Source organism: Periplaneta americana, chromosome 17 (genome assembly GCF_040183065.1).
Source record: "Periplaneta americana isolate PAMFEO1 chromosome 17, P.americana_PAMFEO1_priV1, whole genome shotgun sequence".
NCBI lineage: Eukaryota > Metazoa > Arthropoda > Insecta > Blattodea > Blattidae > Periplaneta > Periplaneta americana.
This window is the reverse complement of record NC_091133.1, coordinates 17,451,578-17,473,739: the sequence shown is the minus strand read 5'-3', so window position 1 is coordinate 17,473,739 and position 22,162 is coordinate 17,451,578. Positions and strand designations below refer to the sequence as shown.

The 22,162-nt window shown below is 34.3% G+C and overlaps 2 protein-coding genes across 3 annotated transcripts in view; one reads left to right on the top strand and one right to left on the bottom strand.

Annotated features, from left to right (window-relative positions):
- The window catches only part of LOC138693457 (ribosomal RNA processing protein 36 homolog), a 29,072-nt gene extending 19,537 nt beyond the window's left edge, over positions 1 to 9,535 (bottom strand). The window contains exons 1-2 of one of the 2 annotated variants that reach the window (XM_069817440.1): positions 9,157 to 9,535; positions 3,897 to 4,042 (exon numbers count right to left, since the gene is read on the bottom strand). In XM_069817440.1, the coding sequence (XP_069673541.1) occupies positions 3,897 to 4,015 (119 nt within the window). In that variant the 5' untranslated portion in view covers positions 4,016 to 4,042; positions 9,157 to 9,535. The remainder of the gene's footprint in view (positions 1 to 3,896; positions 4,043 to 9,156) is intronic. The other variant, XM_069817439.1, reaches the window with a different exon arrangement.
- Positions 9,536 to 9,800: 265 nt separating this feature from the next.
- The window catches only part of Wdr92 (WD repeat domain 92), a 39,642-nt gene continuing 27,280 nt past the window's right edge, over positions 9,801 to 22,162 (top strand). Inside the window, exons 1-3 of the mRNA XM_069817433.1 lie at positions 9,801 to 10,035; positions 10,741 to 10,841; positions 20,471 to 20,601. Of these exons, the coding sequence (XP_069673534.1) occupies positions 9,862 to 10,035; positions 10,741 to 10,841; positions 20,471 to 20,601 (406 nt within the window). The 5' untranslated portion in view covers positions 9,801 to 9,861. The remainder of the gene's footprint in view (positions 10,036 to 10,740; positions 10,842 to 20,470; positions 20,602 to 22,162) is intronic.

Sequence of the window (22,162 nt, the reverse complement as noted above, 5' to 3'; positions counted from 1 at the left end):
TAAGCAAGTTCTACAAATTACGACCTCATGTGGTCCTACTCTCCAGTTTACTTCACAATGTTTGCGTCTGTTTTATTATCATGTAAATTTCGACTTTAGAAAGTTGAAGCTGTAAAAAAAGTAAGTACCATATTCTTCTTGAACACCTGGTGAACTTTTGGAAATCTTATCTTGCAATATTGCTGAGGAGAAATGTATGACTAGACTGTATTATTTTTGCAAACTAAGATTTCTGACCATATCATTCAACCTGAGACAAATATTGAAAAGAATGTTACTTAGAAGCAGTGGAATGAAGTAGCCTACATAGCCGGTCGAAACCTAGAGAAGTGAAAGCTTCACTCGAAAATGTCATCAGTGAGCTAAATGACCAACTTTTAAGGTTCAAGGTTCATTACATCATTAACAAGATACAACAATTGTTGACTAAATTTTATTTCTTTTTATTTGGTTTTGGGTCATTCGATGGTTGCATGTGTGACATTTTAACAGCAGATTCACTTACAAAAGACACTGTAGATTAAATATTTTAAGAGCTAACATTTTTGTTTTTATATATTATATTAACCACCAATTACTTAATTGAGTTAAGAAGTTTTGAGTTGGTTAAGAAAAATACACTTAACAAAAATAAAATGTCAATCTTTGTTGCATGTGTGACAAAATGATACAACTCCTTCTCATGCAAGTGAAGATTTTATTACAATTCTGTTCTCTTGGATTATGAATGTGATTATAACTTGTTGGTGATATAAATAAAATGTATACTTTTGAGATGATATAATAGAAGTTGCTGAGGAACATTAACATTCCATGTAAATTCTAATTTGAAAATGTTGCGTGTGTGACACTTGAAGACATGTTAAGTTTACATATTTTTATCAGCAGCAATGTGACATAGATATTTTTTATTTACAAAGAAAACAAAAAAATACCACTGCTATTGATATTAATTAAAAAAAACACATTCAAATTTCAAAAATGTTTACAAACATTCATGTAGGCTAAAACGCAAGCATAGTCACCTAAAGGCAAATTGACCCCTGTTATTAAGCAAATTAGGAGGTTTCACTTTCTTCAGGATCACTGACAAGTCCTCCCAAGATTTGTCCTCATTTACTGGCAACACCCAACACTTCCTCATACTCCATCACAATAGCAAAGAAGACATCTTGTTTCCTGTTAGACTTTCCTGTTGCAGTTAAAGATACAAGTACAAAGTCCCCTGGCTCAAGTTTGGTATTGTCTTGTTGTTGCATGAAGATCTAGACTTCACTTCATCTTCTTCTTCTTATTCTTCAAGATGTAATAATTGGACTGTTGCTAATTCTTCTTGTTGAGAGCTTACAGAAACCTTCACCACACCTTCTTTAATAGGAGACACAAAGTAAACTTTATGCAGGCTTGGAATTGGCTGTACATTTTTCCAACGATTATCCAGGAATGATGATAATGAATTCACTTCTTCTGCAAATGTAAATAGTGTTGTTACACCTTTTACACTCTGGTACATTCCTTCACAAACTCTTCATAGGCTTCAGCAATGGTCATCATCATAGTACGTTTCTGTACCATTTCTTTCTCTGGTTTGAACATTCTTTATGGTGACTTTGTCTTTTTTACCTAGCTCAGTCCTGCTTATGTCATCACGGAGATAAAACTGCACCATGTTATCTTTTGTTTCATCATTCAATCTTTTACAGTATCTTCTTTTTTTAATGTCTGTAGCAGATTCAGTCTTTTTGCAAATTACGGCAATTCCTCAAATATAAATTTCGATACCACTGCTTTCCTTTTCCTTAGGCTGTTTGGTAAACCTCTGTTCACTTTATAAACTGCTTTCCCTAGTGATCTGTTACTCCTATATGAACCCCTTGTTGGAGATGCATTACTTATCTCAGGTACTTACTTTAGTTTTTCTCTGTGCCGCCTCTGTCTTATTCTATCTTGCTTGCGCTTTAGCTTTTAACTTCATTTTATCAGTTTGAGGAGCATATTTTTGTCATTCCCTGTTTTTTCATGTTTTGTGTTGCGGGTGTGACATTTGATAATATGAGGCTAATGTCACACACGCAACGCAATTTTGAGTGCAAAATAGTCATGCTACAAAAAAAGTGGTTATATGTTAAAATTTAGATCTTGTGGATAACGTCACTTTCAGAAAGTTTCACTTTGCTAAGTTAATTACTTTCTTATAGGCATAAATAAAATCATGTTTTGTGTTGCGGGCGTGACATATGATCTTAATATTTTGATTTAGTCCCAGTACTTGAAAAACTCATCTGATTTGCTTCAAAATTTCACAGTAGATTGTGGAACACCTACACAGCAAGTTTCTCACGCAACGACAAGCAAAGATGATCAAAGCAGGCAACATATGAGGTGTATTTTTTCTTTTATCAGCAGTACTATTAATACTAAAGTCAAATATGCATAGACATTAAATAATTTAATATTTTCATGAAATTAACTATTTATCTGGTATAAAGGTTCATCTACTCTAGAAATATGAATATTACAATTACTTTGAAATATTTTAATTTTTTTGCATTCAGGGTCCTTTGACATGGAATGACCCTTTTCCTAGTTTGTAAGTAAAATAACATTTCCCATTTCAAGCAAATCAGTTAAGTAGGGCCTGTTCATGTTCATTTTTTATCAGGGTTGTACAAGGGAGTAGGCCTACAAAGTCTACAGTAGGTTATGATTTGCAATTGTGTGACCTACTTACTTACTAAACGTACTTACCTAAAAAAATAAGTTTCAAACCTATTTCTGACTATTTGTACAGTTTCTAAGTACTGTTGTAAAATAAAACATTTTTTCCTACATATTACACACTTAATTCAACACCTTGTTGCACTCGTCATAGTATTTAACACGTGAAAGCAATAAACTATATAGTCTTAAGTGATATAGTGTTAAAAGTTGTGTAATCAAGATGTAGGCCTATATATGTAAAAAAATTAATATCTAAAAGAATTATAATCCAACTGTGCATTCTTGGAAAAATAGCGATATTTACTACTCTCAACATAATTCACAGATATTACTATGGTGTACCTAAGTACATATCGCCGTGTAAATGCAAGAACTAGGTAACTTGATTTTTCATATTTTGTGACATTGCCTATTTACTTATTTATTCCACTAAGGAATATGTCTCGTTTTCATTTACCTATTTGTTATATTGGAAAATAGATATCGCTGGTATCGTTCGATCAGTCACCAAGTTCTTGCATTACATTTTGTGCAATTTTTGCTGTGCTATAAAAGAGGTAACTAAAAAACGCAAATTTCGAGTTACCTAGTTCTTGCATTCACACGACGATATGATATTTCCGTGCAGAAATTCTGCATTACCGTATGGTGAAGAATGGTGACACAGTACATGAGGGTAGGCCAACAAAGGGGAACAGAAAGGTAGAACTTAAAAACTGAGAAGGATTCAATCCAGCATCAGAATTTGAAACTGATGTGACTCAGTGGAAAAAGCGTCAGCACGCAGAGTTGAAAACCCAGGTTCGAGTCCCAGTGTCAGAGAGAATTTTTTTCCATTCTACCCATTCTTTACCATATAATTCACAGAGTTATTCATTAGAATGTTTAAGGTCATAAATCTATGTCTGAAAAATGTCACACCCATAATCAAGGTTAAAGTTAAATATTTATTTTGTTATAATGGTTTTTCTAAATCTATTTGTTGGAGGTGTTTGCTCTGCTGAAGAAGAAGACATTCCAATAATCAGTGTGCTCAAGTAAACATTGTATATTAGATTATTTAAAACAAAAACTTGAGTGCAAATGTTATACCAGTAACCATGGATGGCCCAAATACATTAATTATGGTACAATACAATGTGTACAACTTACTAAATTACTAAGTAAGACTTTACCTGTTTTTATTATCTCTTTTAAAACTGATTTCTGTCGATTTCCTTGAACCAAACATAGCTTCATTATATACTTTAGAACCAAGTTCTTCTTTCAATCTTTGAAGTTCTTCAAAGCTCATTTTTGAGAGCTCCTCACGTATGGAAGTCTGTAAAAAAAATGACATTGGAAAGCCTGCAGAAATTTGACTTTATATGAAAAGAACCAACGCCAATAGGGTTATTATAATAATAATAATAATAATAATAATAATAATAATAATAATAATAATAATAAAAAAAATAGTTTACTTAACCTGGCAGAGTTATAAGTAACAATCAATGGTAAAAGTGCAGAATCCTAAGTGATACACATGGAAAACAGGGAAAAAATGGAACTCTCTGCATCAAAATTCACAGTTAATTCCCGATTTACCACGAAAATCGTCTGTAGCTGCATTTAGATTGGCAACAGGCCATGATTGTTTGGCCAAACACCTGCATAGAATTGGAATATATCAGTCCCCTAACTGCCCATTGTGCAACTCAAGCCAAGAAATAGATTCGCAACACCCCAAAATCTGTGCTTCAGTGGCTGAAAAATATTGGAGTGCAAGAGGTCAAATGACTTTATTGTCAAACGCCTGGCATTAGAAAACAACAATACATGGAAAACACTTGCTTTTTTATTTGCTAATTTTTTTCTGGTAGAACTGTTTTGGTACAGGGAAAATACTAGTCTTTATATTTCTTTTTCGATGTCTTGTTTCCAGTGCTACTTTAGAGCAAAAGTGACATACTATGTAATGCCTCGGATTCTGTACTTTAACCCCTCAATAAATCTCAGTGCATGTTACATTACTGATTATTACATTTTAGGCATAGAGTTAATGGCTTTATTGCCAAGAACTCAGCATTAGTTGCAACAACATTTTAGGTGTAGGGGGTTTAGAGTCTCCAAACATATCCTAGTTGATATTTTTAAATCGCTGATTTAATATATATTATTATTATTACTATTATTATGATCGGTAATTTCCTAGAAGATAATGTTCATTGTAAGAGAGAGTTAGCAGTAGTAATCCATTTGAATAAGGAACTAATTACATCATAGGTGACGTCATAAACCATAAATTTGTGGATCTCTCTCTCTCTTTTCACCCGCGTTCCTGTAAGTAACTCACATTTATTTCGCATTTTCTTAATTCTATGACTGATTTCTCAGGTTACACATTCTAATTATTACATTTTTTTCAATTTGCTACTTTACCTGGACGAGAATCGAACCATGGTGAGTCTCTTCTTTATTCTCCATACCAATGCTCTACCAACTGAGCTATTAGAGCGAGTTGAAAAGTGATACAAAAATGTTGCTATTCGTATAAAATAGTCATAAAACGTATAACAGGAGGAGCAGCAGCAGCAGCTTAGTTTCAATTTTCAAAAATAGATAACTTTACATACCAATTGTAACTAAAAATATTATGGAAAAATACTAATTGAAATCTAGAGATGTATACTTTTAGTCATTTAGTGAGTGACATTGTGATGCAGTCAGTTCGACCAAATATGTCTATGGAAGAAAGAGCTGTCGGTGAAGAAAGTAAAAGTATGTGTAGTGACATATCGGGATTAAACTTAGGAACATTAATAGGGAACACTGAAAGTTCTACACAATTTGCTCAATTTGACGTGTTAATTCCAATTGCAATGGAAAAAGATTGTGAAAATTGTGGTGCTAAAGACAAATTTTCTAAACAAAAGAAATCGAATCAAAATATTCCGTATATTTTCAAGTGTTTAAATTGCAGGAAAACCATTTCAGCTCCCACTAAAACACGGTTTCAAAATGCGAAAATTACAGTGCAACAGAGCCTAGCATTAATGTATTGTTGGTTACATAATTTTACATTAGAAGTAACAGCATCTAAAATTGACCTGAGCATAAATGCAGTTCAAGAATATTACAGCTTTTGCAGAGAAGTTTGCTACGTTATCGTGAGTAATAATACTAAGCCAATAGGAAGACAGGGCACAGTTGTTGAGACAGACGAATCGCATACAGTAGTAACAGAAGAGTAGAAGTTGACAAATAAAACAAGGTATATTCATATTTATTTTTCTATATTTTATTTACAAAAAAAAAAAAAAAAAAAAAAAACAAAAAAAAAAAAAACAAAAAAAACAACTTCATTAAATAATGTATGTTAACACTGTTCATTTGAATTTCTGATGTCACACACGCATGACGTCATAGGGAGCTCTCTTACCGTGAGCATCATCTTCTAGGAAATTACCTTATTATCATATTATGAAATTCAGTAACAAAGTTAAGATGTAAATATGGGTAGGCTGAAAAATCTGCTTATCTTATATCTACAGAACCCAAAAGAAGATCATTTACAACTCTCCAAATATAATACAGGTAGGCTATAACAATATACCATAACTTATTTGTCTCTGAGCATCCTGTTACCAAGGATATACCATGAAAATTAAAATTTTCTATTTTGTCTTCCTCCTTCCATTATTTTAATAAGGAAATGTGGTGTTGATCTCCTATCTTTGTAAGCATATTTTGTTTCATATGTCCAACTTGAAAATGGTTTCTATTTTAATTCTACAAGTGCACGCGCACGCACGCACGCACACACACAATATATATATGCATTTTTTATTCAACAAACACTCAACAATGCAGTGGAATCATAGAACATCAATATAGTGTGACGTATTATTGTAACAGTGATCATACGCATTTCATACGCAGATGTAGCGAAGCGATATCCCCTTCCCAGTTTCCAGTCCCCACTCGAGCTTGCGAGTCAAGATTATAGCCATGCCTTTAAGAGGCCCATACACATATGAGTTTGGCTCATGGGCCTGGCTCCCGAGTCATGCTTTCCCAGTTGGATTCTCGAGCCAGACTCGTACATGTATGGGCACCTTTAGAGGCTTCTACCACAAGCCTTCCGCACTGAACTCTCCATCCAGGAATGACTGCCAACAGTGAATTTATAGGCCTACTATTACTAGGTATAATAATTCAAAATTTTTGGGTAAGCTAAGTCTCAAAAGCCTCTTAAGAGCTTCGCCACTGATGAAATCCATTAATTTATTATACACCGTGTCCACACTAAGAGTGTACAGAAATAACAGCTTATAATTTCACAACTGTATATTATAATTCCTTAAGATAAAGCTCAATCAATAGAAAAACTCTACAAGATTTCATTTCATATCTTTTCCATGGCCATTGTTGTGTGCAATGTTTTGATTCAAGCTTATTGTTGCATGGCCATTGTTGTGTGAAATGTTTCGTTTCAAGCTCATTGTTGCATGAATGAAAATTTGAATTTATCAGTCTAGTTCCTTGTCAATAGAGATGTGGACGGTACAGCAAAAAGTTCAATGCGTGTTCTGGTTTGCAGAATTGAATTCAGTTATGCATGTTCAGCAGTGCATACAGAGGGAATGGAATGTGGCTCCTTCTACATGCAAATCCATTTACGAATGGGATAGAACTCTACGAGATAATGGAAGTTTGATTTCAAATACTGGGAAACATTCTAAAAAGCATGTGGCCGAAATGACTGTGGATCAGGTGCGTGAATCATTTGCTAGAAGCCCAAGTAAATCAATTAAGCAGGCTAGTAGGAAACTACAGATTCATTGTTCAACAGTTCGCAAGATTCTATGCAAATGTCTTCATATGCGTGCTTACAAACTTCAGCTCCGTCATCAACTCAAACCAAATGATTTTTTTTGTGTGGGGATTTATTAAAAATTTTGTGTATAGCAGAAAAGTTCGTAATTTGATTGATTTGACACAGCTTACGATTCATGCAGTTGAGCTTATAACACCTGATATGTTGGTGAACACCTGGCTAGAGGTTGAATGTCATTTTGATACCTGTCGAGCTATCAATGGTGCTCATGTTGAAGTGTACTACTAGAAATAAAAACTTTTTCAGTTAATTACTCTATACAATGCAGAAGAAATTTATTTAATAAACCTTAGCCAAGTTACGATACAAGCTGTTATTTCTGTATTTTTATTTCTTTCAGTAATAGAAAATACTGATAAGTTTTAGAAGATTAGATTTAATGAATAAAGGTTTCAATTAATTTTATTTGTAGGCCTACAATAATATCACATTTAGCATATTCTGAATCTCACCAGACCAGTGGACAACAATGACGTCACGCTGCAGCGAAATAGGAACAAAACTGCTGGAAGGATCGATGGCTGTCATGGCGACTGCACAAGTTGTTGTCTGTGCAACGCTAGCAAAATTTTGCAAAATTTCCGTACTGCCATCTCGTTCAAAGAAAAGAGAGCATAAACAATTTATTTCTTGAACTGGTAGTAATAACTGATCTGTTGACATGTTCGCTCATAAGCCATTAACGTTGTGTTCATTACAAACAATACAGCAGAACTAAAGCAGAACACACCGCCATGACATAACAGGGCACGATGTTATTCGTCTGCTAATTCCCGCCCTATACAAGAACCAATCAGATTCACTGATGGCGGCTGATGGAGACTGCCACCACCTCTGCAACCTGATGGCACCGGTGCGACACCGGTGGAGCATCAGTCACGCCATCAGTGAAATTCGGAACACCGTGATCCCATCAGATTGCTCAGCGCTGAGATTCGGAATATGCTCATCGTGTTCACTTCATTTTGAAGAGTGTAGGCCTCTGTTAATGGATGCTGAAAGCAAGAAACTTCTGTGGAATGTTACACCTACGTTACTGGCATCCCTATTACTGGGTGTAAAAGGATTGTAGGTTTCTAAAATAAAATTAACAAGACTTATATGCAGTTACTGTATGACATAAAAATATCAAATAAACTACACAGTATCATTTCTCTGCTGTGTTATCACATGTACTCTACACACATTTAACTTGTCTGCCGCTGGAGCGCTACTATCGCGCCAGTTGTCAAATGTTGGCATATTTTATGTGTGTGAGTTGCGCGACTGTATACATTAGGCTGTGGTATAATAAAAGCCTAAACTAACCAAACTTAACCTATCACAGATTCGTATATGCAAGGTCAGTTAGTTAGTAGGGTTTTAAAAGGGTGCATCAGCTACTCCAGCTATTTGCGCCCTTATCTAAAATTCTTCATTAACATAAACAATACAACAAGCCGAATGCTAACACGAAACTAAAACACGTTGTCACAGTAAAACCGAGGTACACATAATATGCAAAGTATGTAAGCGTTAGTTTAGTCAAAAAAATCAAACCAAAAAGTGTCAATCACCCAAAAATATTACCCTCTCTGAAACTTCATCAGCTATAGTATCTTCATGTTTTTCCATGGTGATACTTTTCACTTCACTAGTATTTACTTTTTGACGCTTCAACCTGAGTTTGTCCGCATATTAGCTTCTGACACTGCCTGCTGCAGCTGCTGGATCAGTTGTTTTTCCGACCTACAACCACTCAATGTCACCAACTTGATTCTTAAAAAAACGCTATAAAACTGTATAAGTTGCCAAATTGGTATGTTTTCCATGTAAAAATAGTGTTTTGCCGCTGTGCTGCTTAAAAAAACTGCTAAATCCTTTCATCAATAATACAAGTTTCACAAACTTTACGCTCCAAATTAATAAGGAACGTTTAGGGAGAAAATGGCGACTCTTCACCTCCTGTATATCTGTCATGTTGGCTAACATCCGATTAATTGTAGCTGATTACTACTATAAAAAAAATATAAGTAGTTTTACTCAATATATTTATTAATTGAGTCCTCGAATCGCAGCGAATATATTTTATAAAAATGTAGCATATTGAGAGAAGCATATACTGTCCACAGATTACCTATGTACCGTATGGTCTTTTAACTGAATACCTCCGCGATTTTTTTCTTGAGCATTGGCAGCCTGTGAAACTATTAAAAAAAAAAAAAGCGTGTTGCTAGGTTACAAGTAAATAGTTATGTAAACGTGTTTGTTTGGTGCTTGTTATGGAGAAACCACAAATAATATGTCATGTGGAAAAGGCCACAGCGTTATCGTTATTTGATTGTCGGTGGATACCATGTTCAGCTAAATTTGTTGTCTTGGGTTCGAAACCTAAAGGAACTGGAGTTATTAATATTTATGAAATAAGCGAAGGAGATGTAACCCTTGTGAAGGAGGTACGTTTCAAATATTCAGGTTATGAAATTAAAATTGAACAAAATTTGACGGTTTAAATTCCAATCTCAAACGGTGTACTCATAAACATTTGTGGACTATATTTTTACAGCAATACTTGAAATATGCAAAGTCTAGTTTAATATAATTGAATCGCCCCATGCAGAAAGGGCTTCAGTCCATTAGACCTGGTTTTGAGAAAACTAAGGAAAACAGTCTGTACTTTGTATTCCTTTCTGCATATAACTCTGAGCCTGACGCTTCAGTTTCTGTCTTTCCAAGCATTGGACTGAATTCCTTTCTGCACAGGCTGATGGAACCATCCATAAAGATATGATTTCCATCGATATCTCGTTTTTTCAAAATTTGTGACTGAAGCCCTTTCTGCATGGAGCGATTCAATTATGTATACATTACCTCAAATGTTACTTTTTTTTAATATTAAAGTAACCAAAGCTTAAATATTCCCTCTGTCTTACAAACATATCTTAAGAAGTCTGTTACCATTGTCATATTATAATTTGAAAAACTGCTGTTCTCTATTTCAAAGTTCCATATATTTGTTGTATTTAATATATTTCTTCATTGTTTGTACCGTATATACACTTTTAACGCACTGATTAACTTTTCCAACTTCTTTACTGTGTTAATTTTAAAAATTGAAGTTGAAAAGTTAATCAGCAATATAATTCATTAAAATTATTTAGGTGGAAAAACCCAAAGCATTCAAATGTGGTACATTCGGTGCATCCAGTTTAAGGGACCGTTTCTTGGCTACAGGTGATTTTGAGGGAAAACTCAGCGTATGGTAAGTAACCTACTCCGGTACTTACCGTAAGTAAAATAACATTTATTTTATAAATTTTTATTTTCTTAGTTCAAATTACTTGTGATAACTTCCCTTACTGTCAGAAGAGTTGCAGCCCAAGTTAAGCAGTTTTCAGTTAATGCATGTTACATTAGTTTTGTTAGTACAATAGGACTCCAATTTAGAGGAGGGTGGCTTTCACCTTGCAAGCAGGGTTGGTTCAGTTCATGCGATACTGCTTTCATGTACATAACGAGTACTCGATACACGATAAAGATGTCAGGGAAGAGAAGAAGACTTGGTCTAGAAAAAAAACTGCAGGTTATTGCTGCAATAGAAAATGGTGAACAAATAAGTAAAATTGCTAAGCGATGTAATCTAACATTATCTGTTTATACAGGGTAAATCAAAAGAATGCTTATTAGTTATTAATCTAAAATTAGTATCATTATATATTCCAGGAGCGGACAATATAGTTGTAACAACAATATAATAATCTGAACTAAATTCATGAATGACAGTTGCTGGTGAAGTACAAACATTTTCAATATTTTCTCCAATTAAAAAATCTAAAACATCTGGCATTTGCACAAAATCTGGATAATGAGTTTGTTCTATTGGATGAAAATATTATAGAGAAAACTGGTAGTCTACATCAATTAGATGATATCCTCTTGGATTTGTTAAATTTGATCCCCACCTAGGGTATTTACTGTTAAAATCTCTACATACGAGATAATGAGATTCCATCAGGTGTATAATAGCCTATGCCATAAATTGGCAACAGTAATCTTATTTGCAGGGGCAGAGTAGAATGAACCAATTTGATATTTTTTGTGATGTAAATAAATATCGATTCTTGTTATTTGAAATTCTTCTTCAATAACAGAGGAAAGTTCCTCATGGATCAAATAAGATTTAATGAAAATAGCCGAGCTATCCTGTCTTAATATTGCTAGGATGATCCACTCAGTACATATGACATCCAGGCATAAAAAAGTGAATGCTTGGAGAAAGGTTTGTTTCAGTGGCCATTAAAACATCAATATCATATGTATATAATTTTAACCAATAATACTTATTGATCACCCCTCTGCAATTCCAAATTAAAATCTTTATTTATTTATAATTTTTCAGTTTGAATTTACTAACACTGGTATTACTTGTTGCAATATGTTAATAAGTGGACTTATGAGAGTGACTATTTTATCGACTAACTTATTAAACTGTTGTCTTTATTCATTTGAACAATTGTTTACCATTATCAGCATAAGTGCAACCTCAAGTATGTGACTCTGATATTGTTTTATGTTTAATAGTATTATTCTGAAACACAGTCTTTTTGAGAATGTGTTGAGATGCTTTTTGCTATTGAGTATATTATATTATTATTATTATTATTATTATTATTATTATTATTATTATATCCTCGTCGTCATCCTTAATTAAGGCCGGATGAGTTTCTCTCTCTCTCTCTCTCTCTCTCTGTATATATATTATATTATCGAATTACCTCATATTTTTTCATTCTTCTGATTAGGCTTCAAGTCTAGGAAGAACAAAGGCAAAGGAACTTTTGTGACTGGGTGATAAACTGATATGTTTTGGGCTGGCTGAAAACCCAAATCACAGAGCTCATCCATCATCATTTTAATGTCACATGTAGGATATAACTCTCTAACTACAACTCTAAAGTTTCTTCCACTTTTCATCAGAAATATGTAATATTCTGCTTTATTTCTTTCCAGATAATTGCTGGCCAGTAGCTTTCAATGGTTTCGAATTAAACTTGACTTTATTGTTTGAGACTGTCAACAGTTAGCTCCTTTAATTAAATTCATATTTGTAATATAAACTGGTGGAGGTTTCGTATTGTTATCTATTTGAATTGGAATTTGTACAGACCCTGAAACAAAATTTGGGCCACCTGAATTTTCCAAGTTCCAGTTATAACATAAGTACCTACTGCGCACTGAGCATGTGCAGTATGTTATAACTGGAACTTAGAAAATTCAGGTGGCTCAAACTTTGTTTCTGGATCTGTATTTACTCAAGTTGACATTTCTTCTGACGCATTCAGAGGTGAAAACGTATTATATGAAGCAAAAGAAGATAACTGAGAAGAGTGTTCCAGTTTTTGCTTTTTAGTATCAATGGCGGACTCATCAGTCACATGCATTATGTTGAATTAACAATATATAACACTTACTACTATTTTCACAACATAAATTAAACGTAAACTAGTTAATAATGTTTACAGTAACACCAAGAGTAATAAATCAGTTTGAAACAGGGTTGGTAAAAAAAACAGTTAAAAAAAACCAAAGAAGCTATTCTTTTTTTTTTTTTTTTTTTTTTTTTAAATGATTTCTATTTTCAACATTAATCACAAACAATGAACAGCGAAATAGCATTTGCTTTGCAGCATCACATTAACTTCATTATATTAATAACAGTGATAAACTGATCTAGAAAGAAAGAGAAAAGAGCTAAATAAACTTTGTAGGCTATATTTTTTTTTCGTGACATCATAGATGATGTACCTATATAACCCCTGCTCACGCCCTATTGTTTCTCTTCCAGCAATAAATTGACAACATTTAGTTAAACATCAAAATCATACAAATTTTGCTCCATATTGAACACTCTAAACAGGAGAACCACTTTGAGGCTTTTTCTGTTCCCAATCTGTTTCTAAGTTTAGAGTGCACTAGTCCAAATGATTAAAAATTGCGGTCAACATTAGCAGAAGAGGTGTTAGCTGTGAATAGCTGTTGAATTAAGGAAACACTTTGTCATTAAATTTATCCAATTCATTTTATGACTCTTCCACCAGTCCCTTCGTCACTTCAGGTTCAAAGAAAGCTTTATGAAATGGTGGTGATTATTTAGCTTGGAATTTTATGATTAATGCTACAAAGAAGTTCCTAGATAACGTTCTCCAACAAAATTCAGGGCAGTGTTTTTTTTTCTTTTGAAGTGAGGTCCATTTCTGCTGTTTTTATTTGGAATCTAACATGTATTCAAGGAGGTTTGCTGGAGTTGAGGCCATGTTGTATTTTTTTTTTAACTTTTTTCCTAGAAGACTGGTCATTAAAATTCTTCACCAATTTTTTCACACAGAAACTGACTCTGAGATGGTGCAGTTGTTTCTTTGTATCAGTACTTTGTCAATTGTTGATGAAATGAGTTTCAACAATGAGATGAAATCTTCGTTTCTTTCGGAACTTAGATTGAATACTTGTTGTTGCACAACCTTATCAATCACTTCACGATTATCTTCACATATTTTCAGTATATAAGCCCAAATGCTAATACAATATTCACAGTCTACCATACTATTAATACATCTAACTTCAATAGGAAGGACTAGTTGATTCAAACAAGAACTGGCGAAATTATAATTTCTTAAATACTTTACAGCATTGAGCACATGTTTTGTAACATCTGGTATTTGAAAATCATGACTTAGAAGATTTATAGTACATAGGCAGAACAACCGTAAGTTATATGATCCAAATCATCATTGTGTTCTAAAATTTGCCGCATTTTGGTTATATGATCTGCATTATCTGTGACAACAGATCTCACTTTGCAATTTGCTCCTGTTTCACATTTTTTAATGCTATTGGCTGCCACATGTGCTAGATAATCAGCAGTATGAAGATTTCCAGAGGTATGAATTGTGTCAATTTAATAACTGTCACCTTTTGAAGTTGTTATTGTTATATAAACAATAGGCCCATTCTGGATATTTGATCATTCGTCAAACCCATGACACACATCTCACTTCCAACTATATTACAAAGTCAATCATCAATCAACAGCAAATGAAGACAGCCGTGTTTAACTGAACTCTGTAAAGCCCAGATGCTGACAGAGCAATGTAAGGTTATAGCTTCGAGTATGAGTACATTCACCTGAAGTGGAACAAATACAATAATGTGTTTCATGGCCATAGTGGGCACTAAGTTAATTTTGGGTACGACAGGAGTGAATTGTGGAAGCAAGAGGGGGGTTGAGTTATGTGTGTATCAAGCAAGAATAGGAAGATTCAGGACAAAAATGCTTGAAGTGTTTGGAAATGAAAGACTCTTGGACTATGATTGACTATTTCAGGCAATAAGAATAGTATTGTCAATATTATTGATAATTGGAGATATAGAGTTAAACCCAGGACCAACAAATGGAAAAAATATTTCACTTTTATTATCAATTCATGAAGAGATGAAGGAGGGATTCAAGGCAATGATGGAGGAAAACAAACAGAACTTCATTGAACTGAGCAGTAAAATATCCGGACTAAAGCAAGAAATTGTGAACAATACCGAAAGCATAAAGAAACTTCAGCAAGGGAACGACCATCTGCAGAGCAAAATTAAACATTTCGAATTCTAGGTGAAGAAGGAAAACTTGATTATTTTTAAATGGATGAAGACCTGCGTAAAAATGGAATGGAAACATATAATTTAGTAACTCATCTGTGTAATGAGGTTTTTGGCCTAAACCTGATCAATGGACAGATTGAAGAAGCCTTCAGACTTGGAAGAGGGAGAAATCATCCGATATTAGTGAAAATTTACGAGTATGAGGACAAAAATATTTATCTTGAATCACTTGAATATGCAGAGAGATACGAACTTAAAGTGTGGAAACAAGGAGCGAAAAAAAGATGTTACTACCATTTATAAAAGAGGGAGATCGAGAGATCAATTCGCGATCTTAGTGAAGGATAAAATAAAGATAAATGGAAACCTGTATGACTTTGAATATCATCAGAAATCCCAAATATCCAAGGGTAGAAATCACCCAATAATTCTTTACATATTTCGTTCCCCATTAGACTGAATACCGAACATCCGGAAGAGATTATAGACGAGTTGGTCAGTGAAGACGAGAAATGATCGAGTCAGCAGAATGAAGTATTGACGAGATTAAAGCCCACATTGGAGACCAGACAGCTGATGGGCAAAAACGACGACTGAGCAGGACCCTGTCAGGAATCTGTTGAGCCAAGTGGAATAGTCGACCAAATAGGACAACGCAGCAACATATGGTCAGAGAGACCACATGGCTCAGCAGGAAGCAGAAGCCAAGAAACAGAAACAAGTGAGCTTTACATGAGCTCGAGGGAAGGTGTGAATAGCTTTCAGAGAAGACGTCAGAATTCGATAAGGATGAGGGGAGAAGAGATTATGCTTTCGTCACCACATGGCAGTCTTTTGTTGCTGATAGGTAGACTTTAAGGGCCAAAAAAGTTACAATCTAAGAAGTTGCTGCATAAGCAGCATAAGTAATAAAAATGTCAGAAAGAAAAATGACACATAAAATTAACATATTGTAATATAGTAGTTTGGTAATGTAATGTTGGTAAATCGTGTTTAGTGTAATGAAAGTGTGTTTAAGAGGACTTGGATATAGAAGTCAGTTAGGAAGTTAAAGAATTGAAATGGATTATGGGAAATTTAAAACAGTGTCTAGTTGATTAGTACAGATTTCAGTAGACGTTTATGGTAAATCTTAGAAAATGATGTAGGGAAGCTCTGAAAGTAGTGCTGCAGTTGGGCCACTATGGGTCGGTATGCCATACCCTCTAAAATAAAAACTAGCCAACAAAAAAATATAGACTCGAACATATATTAATTACTGTATGCGTAACTAGTCTTTAAAATACCTTGAAATGGAGGATGTTAGCTATTTGAAAAACATTTTGATTTTGATATCTGGCATAAAAGCGGCTGACATCTTGAGGTTTGCTTAAACGCTTATCCATTCATTGTTTTATCGAAAACCATAGTCTGACACTTCAGGAGTAGCTGTGATTTGTTAATTTCAAACTTGCATAGCACCGCGGTATTTCTAAAAGTAATGGAACACTAACTTTATGGCATGGCGACTCAAGAAATCTGCTATACAGACTCGCTACTTTCAAAACTTGCGTAGATGCCTTCTCATAATACTAATCTTCTGATGTGGCGCCTCAAGAATTCTAATGCAGTGATTCGAAAATGGAAGACAGTCAGAAAAACGAGACTGTTGAAAGAATTTTCTGTTGCAAATACAAACAGATATAACCTGTAGTGATATAAGCATCTTAAAGTTGTGTGTTTCCTGAAAGCCTGAATGTACTTTCGCTTGTCTTCAAGATGGAAATATACTGACATCAACGTGAAACTACTAGAGCTTTGTGATTTGTTACGCATTGTTAATTGTGGTAAGTCAACTGTTCGAAGACAGGTTTGAACCTTATGACACTAATAAGGCATTGCTCATGAGGTACTGAGCCAGGTGATAATGAGGTAGGGTGGTCAATTTCTTTCCTCCAGTGCATACATTGCTGACTAGTGACATATTTCACTAATCAGACTTCATATGTATACAAACAAATTGCTTTTCCTCTTATACATATCGTTAAGTGAGATGTATTGCCTGAAAATAGACGTACAGTAGCATGCAAATTAATCTGAACAACGTAATTACTTAAGCAAAAACACTCAAACGGGATAAAAAAAAGGATCTAAGACATACCTCAGTAATCTATGTGGCCTCCCTTGTTCCTAATAACAACTCTGAGACGATTTCGCATGGATTCCACTAATTTTCCACAAATATTCTTCATTTCTTCATCGCGAAACCATACACCAATGAGGGCAGAAATCATCTTCTCCTTTGTAGAACAATCCATTTTTTGCATTCTTCTTTTGCAAATTTACCACAAGTTCTCAATGGGGTTGATGTCGGGTGAGTTGCCTGGCCAGGGGAGTACCTGAATATTCTTCTTGTTGAAGAATTCTGTAGTTTTTCGAGATGTATGGCATGGTGCCAGGTCTTGTTGGAACACACCTCTGCCATCCGGAAATGATTTTTGCAGCTGGGGTACGATTCTGGTTTCCAATAAGTGAATATATTTGTCAGAATTCATCATTCCCGTGATAGGTATTAATGCTCCAGGCCCTTCATGTGTAAAACAACCCCAAAACATTACTTTAGGGGGGTATTTGGATGCTTGTTGGAGATGAGCTGCTCTTACTTTTTCGGATACTTTCCGTATGTAAGAAACACGGTGACCGTGGACCTCGAAATGAGACTCATCGGAAAAAAGTACATTCTTCCAGTGTTGATGTAATTTTTAAGCGTTTTTTGCACATAACAGGGGTTAGCAGTTGCTTCTTAATAGGCTTACAAGCCCTTCGTCCAGCTTCCAAAAGCCTACGCCGCACTGTTGTGACATGAATATTCGCCCCAGTGGTAGCCATTAACTCGCGGGTTAAGTCGACAGCAGTTAGTCTAGGATTTAATTTACTTTTCCTGACAATTAAACGATCATCTGCAGGTGAAGTCTTCCTTTTCCGGCCATAGTTTCCTTTTTTCTGGGGTGTGATGGATCCAGTCTCCCTGTATCGTTTTATGATCGAATTAACAATAGCCAATCCGATGTGACATTCTGCAGCAATTTGCCTCTGTGTCATAGAAGAATGCTCTGCTAATGTTATAATTTTAGACCGTTTTCGTGGAGTTGTATCCATTTGTGAAGACGACAGAATGTACACAGGATTGCAGTATTAAGTCTTCAACACAACTGAAATGCTTATCAGTACAAAACGAGAGGCAACATGTCACATATTATAAAAAAAATAATGACAGACCTTCAACAATGGAATTACACGTATTACAGATGTCAATTAAAGCGGTATGAGCAACTGTGAGGCCAACAATGACAGAAAATGTAAAAATATGTCATGTTCGGATTAATTTGCACGCTACTGTACATATCAGCCAGAAGCTCAATTAGAGTCCAGTTACATATTATAGATTTTATTCCAATTTCAACTAAAGAATGTGAATGAGCATTACTATAATAAACGATATCTGCACTAAGAAAGAGAATTCCTAGGCTTTTGTTCCTAAAAAGTGTTGGACCATCAGGGTCAGTGTTTAATTCCTTGCCTTATGTGCAATTGTGGCTGCGATCTGGAAGGAGATCTGCAGAGGAGATTGCATGACGAAGAAGTAACCTTGGAAAAGAAGAAGAGTTAAGTTCATGTAGTCTAGTCTGACCAAGGATATTTCAATAGTACCCCCTAAAATTTGTTTCCAACTACAGAACTGTCTTGAAAGATAATATTAGCAAGGGTAGTTACAAGTCTTAGATAGTTTATTATGAATGTTGCAACTAAAGTGAACTTAAAACTTATGTAAAGATTTAGCAAGGTTATTAAAATGATCTGTATTAGGAAGAAGAGCATTCCAGTGAGTAAAACCATGTAAAGTGTTCAGTGTTAAATAGGAATAGCAATTTTTTCTTTTTTGTAACTGGGGGACGGTGGGAGTTAAGAAAATGTTAATACAGTAATTTTATATAGGATAGACAGTTAAAATTTAAGAACGATATTTACACAGAGTAATAATGATCAATAGGAATATACTATATGAAAAACAATAGTTTTTTTCAATGACTTGAAACATATAAAATGTAAAAGGCTAAAGTAGGACGAGTAAGATGGGCTGTAGAAAGACCGTAATTATACATATATAAAATTATGTTAGTAAGAATAGAATGAAGGAATAAACGTGAATAGAGTGTGATATGGGAGGTGAAATAACAGATGGTGGATATTTAAGATCAGTACAGAGAAATGGACTGTTTGGAGTTATGTTAATATTAGGATTAGTGGAGTTATTAGTTAAAAAGACTGTTGGGATTTCATATTAATTGTAGCAAAATGTAATAGAAAGTTATGGTGGAACCAGTATATAGAAATGTGGTGGTTATAGATGTTTATGACAATAAAAATAAACAAGATAAAAAAATATTACAAAGTTTTGACCTTTCTTCTTCAAAAATATAATTTAGTAGAGAACCACCTATTTCCTTTCCAGTTGGAGGGAAATAACCTGGAGGAGGATCCTGCATTAATTTAAGAAACTGGGGATGTCCTACACTTCTAAATTTAGAATTAGAGGCATAAATGAAGTGGGCTACTTGATGATCAAAATTCTTTTTTACTGTTGAGGTAGTTCTAGTAAAGTAAGTATCTAAAGACTTGTCACTTCCAGATACAGATGACTTCTGAATTGTATTTTGTTTAAATTGGGAAGAACATTTTTTTATACTGTTCCTGTTCTTGACGTATTATCCAACAATTGCTGCTTTTTTATTCTTGCAACTTCAACTTCATGTCCATATTTCTTGCACTTGACACGCCTTCCCTTTCTAGAAAATTTTTGTATTATATGGAAATATTGCCAAATGTAACACAAGCAACAAGAATGTGTAGTAATACAACTGACATTGGCTGAATATTGATCTAACAACCGACAAATGCCACTCAAACTATTATCATTTTTAAATTTGAATGTCCATTGTTGTTTCAATAATATAATTGGAAAGTAGTAAAAATAGCAAGAATAAAAAATAAAAAACAGTGGTATTTTAAAAAGTAATTTCGTTTAAACCATGATTTAAACCACAATGGTTTAAACCAGCCAATCCTGGTTTAAAATATAGAGCCTTTCACAATAAATTATAAGAACAAAAATACCAACAGCCTTCTTCATTTTTCCAGTGAGCTTTAGATCTAGTCTACAAATTCGATAATGATGCTAACAGTTGTATTTATATCTTGCAGGAATCTGGAGAATACAATAGGTCCAGTGTTTTCATCAAATGCACATAAGGAGATAATAAACTGCATAGATGGTGTTGGAGGACAGAATATTGGTTGTGGTGCGCCAGAAATTGTAACTGGCAGTAGAGATGGTAAGATTTAGAATGGTATCCAAATTCTACTGCATTGTAAAGATAGCTGGTGTTTATTGATACCGTATGCTCATTAGTCATTTACATTACATATAAGTTCTGTAAACATGGAGGGGAAAACCCACAGACAGGAAAGTCTTAAGAAAGGCGACAACTTGAAGCTCACTGTTGTAGTCTCGGGCAACAAATGGGATTTGTAATGTATGTGAGGTTGCACTTGGGCGTGGGTTAGAAACCTGGTTGGGTTTTTTCCGAGGTTTTCTCCCTATATGGTGAATAGATGCTCCTTTTCACCCACTATCTTGAACATATATATGAAAAAAAATAACAACAAAGTAGCAAAACGAAAACATACAAGATATTCATCTCTCAAGGAATGTACAGACCCAGAAACAAAATTTGGGCCACCTGAATTTTGGAAAACTCAGGTGGCCCAAATTTTGTTTCTGGGTCTCTACAACTTAAAGTATTAAGTATTATTATTTTCAGAGAACCAATTAATCATATCAGACACTGAAGAGAATTTACAAAAAGCCCCATTTAGATTAAACTTACTGATAGCAGAATATTGGCTAAAAGGCTCTATAAGTAGAACAAAAACAATGGCATTAAAGGACCTGATCTATTAAAAAGCAAAATCGTTATCGAAAATCAAGTAATAGAATAGAACAAGTAAATACATTCAACTATTTAGGAAATTTTATCTCATACGAAGGAGAAAAGAATATCAGTAACAAGGTGAAAAAAAACACACATAATAAATAGCATATTGAAACCAAAGAGCCATTGGTTTAGTTCAGGTGACATATACATTAATCTGTTGGTCTGGGGCTGCACTCAGGAATGAGTTTAATTCCTGCTTCAGCTGATTACCTGAATAAGGTGATTGTCAGGTAATCTATGACGAATCCTTGGTCTTATCTCGCCAAATACCATCTCACTATCATCAATCCTATCGACACTAAATAATCTAGTAGTTAATACAGCATTGTTAAATAACCAAACTAGGAAAGAAAACTTTAAATAAACTGGAATCAAATTGTACAACACCCTGACCTTTCCTGCTCTTCTATATGGTAGTGAATCTATGACCATCAAAGCATCAGAGGCATAAAGCATTAGAGTAGCACAAATGAGATTCATAAGAAAAACAACTGGTTACTCTTGATCAGACTACAAAACTAAAGCAGAAAAATTGAAAATAACCTCAATCTTGAAAAAATAGAAAATCACAAAACAGATTGGCTACAGCATGTAGACAGAATGACAAGTAACAGACACCCAAGATTTAAAAAAAAGCTATAAACCAACAGGAAGAAGACGATGAGGATGACCTATGACGAGACTACTGGACTAAAACCTCAAGTGAGACCGGAACAGGTCAACAAGTGGCTCAACTCCATGTTAGTTAAATGATGATGATGGTGGTGAATGTGAGGTAATGGCATAGTGAATCATTAAATAATCAGTAAAAAAAATATAACTACTTAAATGTTCAACTCATATAATGGAAAATTATTAGAAGTGAGGAGTTTGCAACTGTTTCTTATGTAAACAGTAG